Source organism: Cyprinus carpio, chromosome B25 (assembly GCF_018340385.1).
Source record: "Cyprinus carpio isolate SPL01 chromosome B25, ASM1834038v1, whole genome shotgun sequence".
Taxonomy (NCBI): Eukaryota; Metazoa; Chordata; class Actinopteri; order Cypriniformes; family Cyprinidae; genus Cyprinus; species Cyprinus carpio.
Window position 1 is genome coordinate 4,987,318 of NC_056621.1, and position 12,057 is coordinate 4,999,374.

The window sequence follows — 12,057 nt, forward strand, 5'->3', positions numbered from 1 at the left end:
AAACTGGCAGAGCCCTGTTTGGGAGCATAGCACAACAATCAGGCCTGAGGGAGGCATGAGAAAACATTGTTACGCCAATGACACTTTTACCATAAAAGCGAGGACTAATTGGGTGACAAAACACATAATCAGTGGACCTCCTATATATCCGGACAGAAAGGAAGCCCGACTGCCTGTTAAGAAACATCTCATCAGTGTGGAGAAAAACAGCAGTTGTTATCCATTCAGTGAGCGGATTACAATCAGTGGTAGCATAGAATCCATCGTGTGGTGTGGATCTATCAGAGGTTAGCGAGGGCCTTTATGCTGGCAGCCTCCTCACATAAAACTGTACGCAGAGTACAAATCGACTGGCTCAGGTTTGACCGAATGCCTTGCCAACTTCAGTCTGGTTTTCAAGTGCAGTATTTGACTGGGCAGCTCGGTCTCTTCCCCCTCCGTCTGACGTCTGGATCTTAAAAGGATTGGAGCACTGCAGCAGAGATATGCTAATGCATTACCTCAGCCTCATCCAAATCCTTTAAGTGACCCCCCTTCTACTTTATAACTGCTGATTCACTAACTAACTGGATGCAGCTGTTGCTATCTTGTTTTTTAGCTGCGATGAGAAACAGCTGGAAGGAGGCCATGCACCCACAGTGAGGGTCCGAAGGATTGTTTTGAACCAAACAACTTTGTGAACGGTTTTGTTTTAAACTAATCCACCCGTACTTAGGAACAGAACTGAATATATAATAAACAAACAGGTTCTACAAAAAATCTAAAATAAATTAAAATCTATTTGGAGTCCAATGCAAGGATATTAATAAAACCTTATGTACAGATCGACGGAGAACTTTCTGTTCCCTTTTTCGTATCCTCTCTGCAGCTGTAGCAAAAAACAAAGAGAGACATGAGGGATGTATCAATCATTTCCATCCATCGATCGGTTTAAATACTGTTCCCGTTGCATCCACATCAGTCCCTTTTTCTGAAGCTTATGACCATGGTAATCTACAAATGACGCACTAACCCTGCAAAGCAGCAGATGAGACTTCCCCGACCTACTGCTCCAACATAGAGAATGTGCATGTTAGGGAGAAAACAATCTGTTTGGTTTGGTCTGCAGTCTTATTTTTGTTCTCAATGAGAGGATGACGGATGGTGAATAGCGAGGGTACAGACCTTCAGTTTCTTTGTTTGCTAACCCACGCCACTGGGTCTAAGGTAGAGCCACACATTGTAATAAGTCAGTCTGCCTTCGGTTTCCTGTTTGGTCTAAATCTAGCAACCCTGTACCTACATCTCTATCTCTACTCCTCTCTCAGTGCGAGTCGGTCTCTCTGGGGCTGTATCCGTTGGCAGGGGGCAGGAGTGAGGTTTTCGGTTCAGAGTCTTTGCTGCTAGGAGCAGCTTTGTGCCGTGAGGCTCTGGTGAAGAGACGGAAGGCGCCCCTGCAGATGAGGGAAAACCAGTAGACCTGCGGGGCCATGAGCAAAGCTGCACCTGCGTTACACTGCCAGGGCACAGACAGCGGCACCATGTAGAAGGGGATGGAGGCGTACCTGTGATATGAGCACAAACAAATATTTGCATATAGTCAGCATATAGAGAATAAGTAATTATCGGTATTTTTTATAATCAGTCCCTTTCAAGAAAAGTTAGATCACTCAGGGCCATATTTGCAATGCCTATCTACTTTAATGGGGAAATGCAGAAAAAAAAAAACAATAAAACCAATGCATGTTTCAGGTTGGTCCACCCAATGCACATGTAGAGTCCCAAGTGTGTGTCTCTCAGGAAAATGTTTTTATGGAAACCACAGTATCAACCAATGGCTGCAGTAATGCGAAGTCTTTACCGATTGGCACATGACTCTTTTATTTAGGATGCGGGACTCCTTTCACACCAAGGATGATCATTATAATGATAACCATTACTATAAATTAGGAATGCACAATATTGAATTTTTACCGATATCTGATATTTTTGGCCGATAGTGGATGCATATACCAATATATTTCCTTTTTTTGGGAAACAAGTCTCTCCTGTGCAAAGATTATAAACAAATTATTTTTATGTTGCCTCTTTATTTGTATGTAGATGGTCTAAAGCAAAAGAGTACCTTGTATTTAAGTTTTCCATAATTCATTTAAAAATATATTTTACACATTAATGAACAATCTGTATATAAAATTATTTACATGCCATGTTTGTGATTTTTATTCATGTAAGCTATAGCTTCTGACTTTTAAAAACAAAACAGACTTGTGATTTTATGTCTTTATTTATTCAGAAATAACTATCCTAATGTTTTTTTTTGTGTGTGTGTTTTACTTTTATTTTATTACAAGGAGGCCTACAGCACCCCTAAATAAAGAAAAAGCCTTACTGGATGGTGTTGCTGCTGCATGCACCAGTGACTGTTGACTCTATCGCACACCGGACGCTTTGTTCTGTACGTGCATTCTCAAATTAAATGGGTGATCCAAAACAATTTAATCCCCATTCAGGCAAGATTTTGCTTCAAGAATGACCCCACTACTGACATGAGCATATCGTTAGCAGCACACCCTGAGCACAAGTGAGTTTTTTCATCTAATTGGCAAAGCATATCAGCTAATTTTTCTTCTTGGGCCGATGCCGATTTTTCGGCCTTTATCAGCTGATTCCGATAACGTTCCGATATTATCGTCCATCCCTAATAAAAGTTTTGCCAGTAAAGATCACAATCAGAAAATGTAACTAGGAGCACAAGTGTTAAGTCTAAGGATGCTCAAATTCCCAATCTTATGAATAAGGCATCAGGCCTGCAATTTTAAAATTAGAACATGCCATCCAGACTGATGAGGGGTGTCCTGGTGTTACGATCGATACAAAACAAACACGCTCCTGATCCTTGGTGGTTATTACAATCATTTTAGGAGGAATGTATAAATGTCTCATGTTCAAATCAAATCCTGGGTTGAGACCGAGTGAGAAATATATGCGTCTGAAAATCTCAAGATTTAAGAATCCATGTTAATATCAGAGGCAGTGTGACTCAGGAGAGAAAGAGAAGATAAAAGAAAGAAGGAATAGATGAGCAATAGAAATATAAGTGAGTGAAAGACTGAATGAGTGAGAGTGTTAAACAGTGATCTTTACCTGCCGTAGGCGTAGTAGAGGTAGGGGAAGAGAAGAACTCTGCAGATGAAGAAAGTGACCAGCATAAGAGCTCCATTGACTTTATGTAGGAGAGTGTGCTGTTGCTTGTACTGAGGCCAAAAAAAACAAAACAAAAAACAAAGGAGAGAGCAAGAAGAAAGAGAGAGAGAGAGCGTTTAACAGATAGAAAAATATTAATAGGCAGAGCAATGAACCCTGAAAACCATGATTCAATATTCCCCACTACACACTCCACACAGAAGCAGTGAAGGAGATGTGTTCGAGAGAGTTGTTACAGTAAAAAAGTCTGTGAAAGATTGCCAATCAATAGATGTTTTAAGATTAGTAAATCTAGTAGAAATTACCCATACATTTCCAAGAAAAGAAAGAGTAGTGCAAAAATCTGTTTACCTAGGTTGTTAAAGAGATAGTCACTAAACAAAAGAAAGATAGAGGGATACAGAAAGAATGTGTTTTTGTGTTTAGTACCTGGATGAGTATTTTTCCAAGACAGACAGATGGGGTGCTGAGTTCTGCCAGGAACATCACACCCTGGAAATAATCCCCTTTTCCCTGTCTCCAGAACTAAGAAAAGAGAGGGGGGGAAACGGAAAACAGGGAAGGAAAAGGAAAGAGATGGATGGGAAAGGGGAATTGGAAATAAATTAATAAAAAAGGGGAAAAAGAAAGCAAGAGAAGAGCATGGAAATTGAACATAAAGGGAAATAAAAGGGAAGGAGAGAGAAAAAAGAAAGTAAGAAAGGAAAAGAAGAATATGGAATAAAGAAAAAGGAAAGGAAGAGGAAAGGGAAGGATGGGGGATGGAAAAAAGAAGAAAAAAAATGTAAATACAGGAATTAATAAGTAAAGGGGAAGGGGAAGAGGAAATTGAAAAGAAGGGAATGAAAAGGGGAAGTGGAACAGAAAAAGGAAAAGGAAAGGTAAATGAAAGAGGGAATGGAAGGGAGAGGAAAAGGAAAGGGGAAGAGGAAAGGGAAGGAAATTGAAAGAGAACGAAGAGAAGAAGGGTGTATGGAAAAAAGAAAAGAAAAGAAAAAATTTATACTTGTGTGTTGTGTCAGATGAAGGAAAGCTTAGTGTGGTTTTATCAGAGGAAAGCGCTGTAGAGGTTCTCTCTGTCTTATCAGGACAGAACACTCATTGCCATTTAAGTGCAGCTAATGCCAGGGTGCTGGCTGCTGCACTGCTGCCGACAGCAACAGTCTCCATGGATAACTGATGGAGAGTGATGGAGAGCGCATGATTACAGGGTGAAAGTACACAGACCCATTCAGGACAAGTTTGACTCAGCCACACTTCAAGCCACCCACAGACCATGATCCCATCAAAATCACTCTTAAACAGTCATCAAGCCACAGCTATGTTACTACACTCCAAACACATGGTCAGACTGGCTCTGATGGGCCTCCGGAATCGTATTTCTAAAAAGATGCACTTCATATGTGTGTGTTTATGAGAAAACGTTAAAGTCACTCAACCCTCATTCCACTCACCACAGAGACAGGGAAACAGACAGTGACCATGACGACATGGTGCAGGACCATAAGGAACTCTCGGCGCAGATAGCCGCTGATGGCTGACCTCATCGGTTTGGCTTCGCTCTCCTCCTCATGATCTTTGACCTGAAGTTTGTACCAGTGGCACAAGAACATGGCATAGATGTCATAGACGAAGTAGGGGACAGCAAAGAGGATATAGCTGCTGGTAAGCCAGTGCCTGGAGAAAGAGAGAAGAAAGAGATGAGGAACGAAAGAACAAGGGTGAGAAACCCCGAGATGAGATTTAGGGTTACTCTGCAACAGTTACCCCTGTTTATATACATAATTACATTCCCATGATTGTTTTCACTCATTACTCAATATTTCTATATATTGAATATTTATAGATATAATGCTCAGAAAGGCAACTTAGCGTTTTAAATGTGCAGATTTATTTCACATTTAACTCCTTTTCTAAATCACTTTTAAAATCCTTTGAGAACCACAAGTCCAAGCCAAGGTGGGAATTACAGAAGAGATCAATTTCTCATTTTGTGAGACAAGCATTAATATAGGTTAGAACACATGAGAGGAACTAAAAGTTGACACTTTCATTTTTGGGTGATGTGTTCCCTTATAATTTGACTAGCAAATCAAGTAGAGTCAGACTGCAGAGGCAGTAAAACTACTCTCTACACGTTCCTGAGACAAATGTGATTTGTGAGGATAAATGTGTCTATTTCTGAAAATTAAACATACACACTACCCTTCAAAGGTTTGGGGTCAGTAAAAGATATTAATACTTATGTTCATCGAAGATGGATTAAATTGATCAGTGACAGTAATGAATTTTACTATGGTATAAAAATTCTATTATAAATAAATGCTATTCTTTTGAACTTTCTATTCATTAAAAACCTAATACAGTTTCTACAAAAATAAGCAGATCAACTGTTTTCAACGATTAAATATAGTCACTGAAGACTGCAGTAATGACTACTGAAAACTCAGCTTGCTTTACAGGAATAAACTACATTTTTAAAATACATTCAAACAAAATATGGTCATTTTGTTTACTGTGTTTTAGATCAAATAAATGCAGCCTTGGTGAGAATTAGAGACTTCTTTCAAAAGCAAATTTTGAACAGCATAAATGAATAGCAATTTCTATTATAGAGCATTTCTAGCATCAAAAACGAGTGGCAAGCTCCCGCTCTCTCTCGTGAAGCCAACAAAGAAGTGACCTAAAACTGCAATTCATCCACTGTCCCGCTAGAGCCTGAATGCAAAGGGGAGTCAGTCCCATAGACTCCCCATGTTAAAATGCCCAACTTTACAGAAAAAAAAAAAAAACCCATGTACAGCCTGGTACAAAAAAAGCTTTTGGTCTATATAGCTAATTTTGTCCTTCGTGACAACTTTGAGGGGGTGAATTTTTTTTATAACTCATATGTTTAAATTATATTAAACCTTAAAGTTCTGCATAATTAAGGGCGTGGCCACTTGAGTGACAGGTGGATTGCTGCTGCTGACACTGCCGTCGAGCTAGGTGGGCATGGCTTCAGCAACAAGCTCCCGCCTTTTTGCCCATTTTCGATTATCCGGGAGTGACGCGCGGTGACGCACTGCCAAGATGGCGACCGCCTCCACCCACTTTGCGCTTCAAAAACGCTCTTCAGGAATCTACGGGTGACATCACGGACACAACGTCCAAGTTTTTATACAGTCTATGACCAAAAAGCATCTTCTCTTGAAAAAAAATTTATAATCCCAAGCATTTAAATGGTTAGTTCACCCAAAAAAATTAAAATTCTGTCATTAATTACTCACCCTCATGTCGTTCCAAACACCTAAGATCTTAATTAATCATCAGAACACAAATTAAGATATTTTTGATGAATCCGAGAGCTTTCTGAGCCTGCATAGGCAGGAATGCAACTACTACAGCAAAGGCCCAGAAAGGTAGTAAGGACATTGTTAAAATAGTCCATGTGACATCAGTGCTTCAACTTTAATGTTATGAAGCTACAAGAATACTTTTTGTGCACAAAGAAAACAAAAATGATGACTTTATTCAACGATTCTTCTTCTCCAAATCACGTATTCCACCATTATTGGGCATGTTTTGATTGTTGATGTTAATTTAATTATAAGAGTCACTTTGGAATATAAGTCGCAACACGTTTCAGTTGAAAAAAATGTGACTTGTGTTATAGAAATATCTATTTGCTTAATGAACTAAGCCAACTAACATTATACATATTCTTTTGGTTTTCGTACCCAGTATTTCAAAAAAAAAAAAAAAAAAAAAACATCACAAATGCAATGAAAATACAGGTGTTGGTACTCATTATTGACGAGTACCAAAAATAAAAGTATCAGTATCGGCCTGTTCAGGGAAAAGTGGTATCTGTGCATCCCTAGTTTTCAGTAACTACTGTTAAGATATTACATACACTTTAAATACTTTACAAATCCATTATTACAGTCATGAATAATCAAAAACATACTGAAGCAATCATAATACTGATGTACTTTTTTATTAATATAATACTTCCAAAACCTAAATAAGCGTAATAAATTCAAAATCTGACGAATAAAACTTAAAACAGGCCTAGCATGTGACTTGGCCTGTGTCTAATTCCCAGCCCTCCTGTATCCTGACTGATGCATTTACTACACATACACAGAGTAATTGAATTTACCTGGCTTAAATCATTTATGAAACATGATTGCTCTGACCTATTTGAACTGTCGTTCTTAATTTACTTGTGTGTCTTTGGGTTAAGGAAAAATTAAACAAGATAAACAGCTCAAAACAAGATTTACAATTCGATTAGGTGAGGCAAATCAAATTAGAGCCAACCGTTTTCCACAAACCTCCTTAATGGGTTTCACAGAGTGTAAAGACGCGGCTTTCAAGTATTAACTACAATCGCTGACTAACGCTGTCTTAAAAAGTCTGACACCGTCAAGTTTTTCCAAAGTATTTTGCCAGTCTACTCTCTCTCTCGCTCCCTTTCCCCCCGGCTTGGTGCGCCACAGTGGATTTACAGATAGGCTCGCAACCTAATTAGTTTCTAATTAGATTACAGGTGCGCATTGGAGGAATAGCACATTCTTAGAAACACTCAGAGTCAAGGGAATACTTTCACACTCCTACACATCTGGGAACAATTCCATAGAACATTAGAGAATTCTCAGCTGTATATGCAAACGCAACACCAAGTGAAAAGAGGCGAGGGAGGGACACATGCACATGGGAAAACAAACAAAACACCCAAGTAAAACAGTGCTGAGTATAGTATAAAACACAGCCCTGCACATATACACTCAATCGTAATTGTCAAAAAAAAAAAAAAAATATGTTCACTGTTATATCTTGTTACATATGTTCATCTGATACTCACTGGTCCTCAATGATGTCTTCACATGAACAGGCGATGATGTACCCGGCAGAGGATGCCATAATGGCCTGAACGGAGGACACCAGTCTGAGAAAGGGTGAGAGAAAATAAAACATTCATGAAAGACAGCAAGGAGACCAAAACAGACTGCAAAGACACCCTTGGATAGGAGATATTCGAAACCATTAATAGCAGATTTTGATGACACAAGTTGAAGAAAGAGCCATTTAAGCAGGATATTACTCCGTAACTCTCCTAGCTAAGCAGAAAAACACAATGATGCATCAGACATGCACTGCAATCAAATGTAACCTTACATGCAACATCTTTACTCAGCAGATTTTAATCAGACACATTTCACATAAACTTACCACAAACACATTTAGTAACAGACCGATGAATCTGCAGATATTTGATCATTATGGGATCATCATCCCCATTCATTTCAGGCAACCAGCTTCAAATATTTTAGTAACTTTAACAATTTATTTTTAAAATCTAAGCTAGAGCCAGTTTTATTGATGCATATTTTATGCATATTACATATACAACATATAAGAGTCACATTGACTGATACAGTTAAACAACTAAAAACAACTGGTTTGTCATATTATCCTTTTAACTGAACCTTAATAATCACACAAAAATACAATGATGGACTTGTAACTTTTATTAACAAAAAACAAAAAATAGCACAGATACACAAGTAAATGAAAGCAGGTAGCTTGAGCCTGACAGCACCTTTCAACACATCTCACTCTCTCTTCCCTTTAATTTTCCCTGGACGAGACGATGACAGCATCCTTCTCGCTCCATTTGAGCCCAGGAGCATGTTTCAGGAATCGCTTGGACAGCAGGAAGAGGCCTGGGAAGAATATGGAGCCAGCTGCAAGGATGCTCAGCATAATCTCGGGCAAAGTTGCTCAACGTCACTGTGTGTCTAAAGAGGATAAATATAACACATTTTAATGTGCATTTTAAAAAGTCCATACATTTTTCATAATAGGATCCATTCATGAAAACCCAATCTTAAAAATTAAAAAAAAAAAAAAAAGATTTAAATAGACAAGTAATAAAAGTATTTTAATTTGTAATAACATTGTTGCTTGATCATAAGCATTACGTTCATAACTTGATTCTCACCAAAATCTGTTCACTGAAAAAAGAAGAGAGAAGGGCGAGGCCAAGACAGAAGGATGAAACAAACGGGGAGAGTAAAGAAGGAAAATTAGACCACCATAATCCACATTAAAACTCGACAAACAAGACTTAAATCAATGGTGCATACATCAACTTAAAATACCACTCATCTCTCAAGCCTAGTTTAAATGACAGACTACAAGGTATGCATTGTGACAGCATGGCATAGATCGCACACATATCTCTTCTGGAAGACTGCATCCCTTCACTGAGCTCATTATTGCTTTGTATTCTTAAGTTATTCCGGACAACTGCCATGTTTATATTGAAGCAGAAGAAGCTGGGATGTTTAGGGGGAGGGGGGTATTCCGTACTAAAATAGGCACGGGAAAGGATTAGCAAGCAAGAGATTTAGAAAGATTACTGCAGGGAAAGGGAGGGGAGTGAGGACGATGGGGACACCGAGAATTAAAGAAAGGGGGTGTGTGGGAGGGTGAGGCCATCATCCCGTGGTACAGTGAGGGTAACCTTGTGGGAGGAGGTGAAAGGGGAGTGTATTATTCCTTTTATATATTGCTACAGTGGGACAGTGAGTGCATGTCTGCAGCAAGCCAATCACAAAAGCAGCGTAAAAAGACTTCTATCCGAACCTGCAACAGACATCAAAGCTAAACTAAGCTAATGTGGGAAGGTGAGTGCGTCAGTTATTCATTATTCTGCAGCCTGCACGAACAAATCTGTTAATGCAGCACGCAAATAATGCAAGAGATCGAGCAGCGACAAATTCTGTTACGAAAAAACAAAATCCACAGACGAGACACGTGACGCTCTCCGGATTCAAACTAACTCTAATCTCGCGCAAACGATATTATAAAAAACCCTCCGCCGGTCCTCACGTCATCTCGGTAACGCTCGGATTTTCTCCGTTCGTGTAAACAGCAAAGCATCGCGAAGGGCTCGCGCATTCACAACGCTACCTTTAGAGCTAGCAGGCTAGCGGCATCCATCCTATTGTGTCCTCCTCGCCAGTGAGTGCAGCAGCAGCAGCGCACGAGGCGCAGGGCTAACAGGCCTGCTGGCTCTGTGTGTGTGTGTGTGTGTGTGTGTGTGTGTGTGTGTGTGTGTGTGTGTGTGTGTGGTTGACGGCAGCCAGTAATGAATCGCTTTCCTCCCCACATGGTTGATGGGCAGCGAGTAGTGAATCGCTTTAATAAAACAACCGATTGCAAAAACGGGGATGCGCCCCCTGAGCCCCCAAACACAATATGATTATTGTACGCCAGTGTTCAATCCGTGACATGCAACTCGTTCAGACCCAGAGATAACAAAAATACGATAAAATTGATCTATTAGTTATAATAAATTGCAAAATTGTTTTTTTTTTGGTTCTTTTTTTTTATTATGTCTGATATCCATTACGATGGAAAGCCCAAAACGTTTATTTTTTTTTTTTTTATCCAGAGTATTTTTGTTTTTTATTACATATGAATTTACTGTTAGTTAAAAAAAAAAATCATAAATTAATACAAATTAACGATTATTTAATATGCTATTGTTATATACATACATATGGAACCCTGGACCACAAAACTAGTCATAAGGGTCAATTTTTTTTTATTAAAATGTATACATAATCTGAAAGCTGAATAAAAGCTTTCCATTGATGCATGATTTGTAAGGATAGGACAATATTTGGTAACTATAAAACTATTTGAAAATGTGGAATCTGATGGTGCAAAAAAAATTTAAATAAATCTAAATATTGTGAAAATCACTTTGATGATTGTCCAAATGAAGAAAATTAAGTTCTTGGTAATGCATATTACTAATCAAAAATTAAGTTTCGATATATTTATGCTAAATAATATCTTCATGGAAAATGATCTTTACTTAATATCCTAATGATTTTTTTGACAAAAGAAAAATCACTGATTTTGACCATACAATGTATTTTTGGCTATTGCTAACACATATACCTGTGCTACTTATGACTGGTTTTGTGCTCCAGGGTCACAAATGTATTATAGTACAACACTAAATTATGCATAATTACATGCACGAACCTAAAAACCGAACCCTAATCCTTTAGTAAGTGCATATTGTTGATAAAGAAGTGCTTCATTGTATAATTACACAAGGCTACCTTTAAATTAAGCGTAACTAAAATCAACAAATTTAATTTGTACAGATTTTGAATTTCATTGTGGATGAACATTAATTTAAAACATAACTGTTGATGCATATGGCATCTTAAGCAAAGAAACAGATTATAGGCGCATACTTGGTCCAAAAACAAGGGTTGCATCCCTCCTCGGGGTTCAAAACCTGAAACCCTTACAATGACCTGCTCATGGATTTTCATGTACTACTATACCACACCACACCTACATGTAACATCACCAAACATACACAAAGTTTGAATTTCACTACATGATCACCGGTCAGACGTCTGTTGCTCTCATGATCCTTTCATCTCATTACAACTTTGGTCAGGCATGGTCTAAAGAAATCATTTTTGTTAAGATAGCACAAATTCTGTACGATGCATTCCTGAAACCATATTAATCAGTTTTGCAGCACTACACATAAACACACCAGAGAAAGGTGGATGCAAGTTAGAACATATAATAGGGTCTGAACGGGTTAAAGCAATCCTAAAGATACTAGAGAAAAGCAGCGGGGGGGTCAGGGCAGATTGGACAAAAGCAAAAGGAGCAAAAAAAAAGGCAGAAGATTACATAAAGGTTGAGCAGCGTCGGTTACGGGGAAGCGGGGGACAATCCTGTCCACAGTTTCCAGAAATCGGATCACAGGGTCCAGGAGGCATCTGTGAGACGGTCCACATGATGATGTTGATTTATCCCAAGCACTTGATCCCACAAAGC

General features: G+C 38.7%; 1 protein-coding gene and 1 pseudogene across 3 annotated transcripts; one reads left to right on the forward strand and one right to left on the reverse strand.

Annotated features, from left to right (window-relative positions):
- The window catches only part of LOC109045640, a 638,390-nt pseudogene that overhangs the window by 109,619 nt on the left and 516,714 nt on the right, over positions 1-12,057 (forward strand).
- Positions 896-10,301, reverse strand: LOC109062397 (ceramide synthase-like). 3 transcript variants are annotated; one of them, XM_042752703.1, is made up of 8 exons: positions 10,150-10,246; positions 9,176-9,188; positions 8,813-8,972; positions 8,036-8,119; positions 4,641-4,863; positions 3,616-3,711; positions 3,127-3,236; positions 897-1,544 (listed from the first exon to the last, which is right to left on the reverse strand). In XM_042752703.1, the coding sequence occupies exons 3-8, from the start codon at positions 8,935-8,937 to the stop codon at positions 1,304-1,306; spliced, it is 879 nt and encodes a 292-aa protein (XP_042608637.1). In that variant the 5' UTR covers positions 8,938-8,972; positions 9,176-9,188; positions 10,150-10,246; the 3' UTR covers positions 897-1,303. The 3 variants fall into 3 exon arrangements, with proteins under 3 accessions (XP_018935040.2, XP_042608637.1, XP_018935039.2); XM_019079494.2 differs by lacking the exon at positions 9,176-9,188 and having other exon boundaries at positions 10,150-10,300; XM_019079495.2 differs by lacking the exons at positions 3,616-3,711; positions 9,176-9,188 and having other exon boundaries at positions 896-1,544; positions 10,150-10,301.

Coding starts and splice junctions, on each gene's coding strand:
- LOC109062397 (XM_019079494.2), bottom strand. CDS start 8,937: ATGCTGAGCATCCTTGCAGCTGGCTCCATATTCTTCCCAGGCCTCTTC. Junction 4,864..8,035: donor GAAGACATCATTGAGGACCA/GTGAGTATCAGA, acceptor CTCTTTCTCCAG/GCACTGGCTTACCAGCAGCT. Junction 3,712..4,640: donor TCTGTTTCCCTGTCTCTGTG/GTGAGTGGAATG, acceptor CTCTTTTCTTAG/TTCTGGAGACAGGGAAAAGG.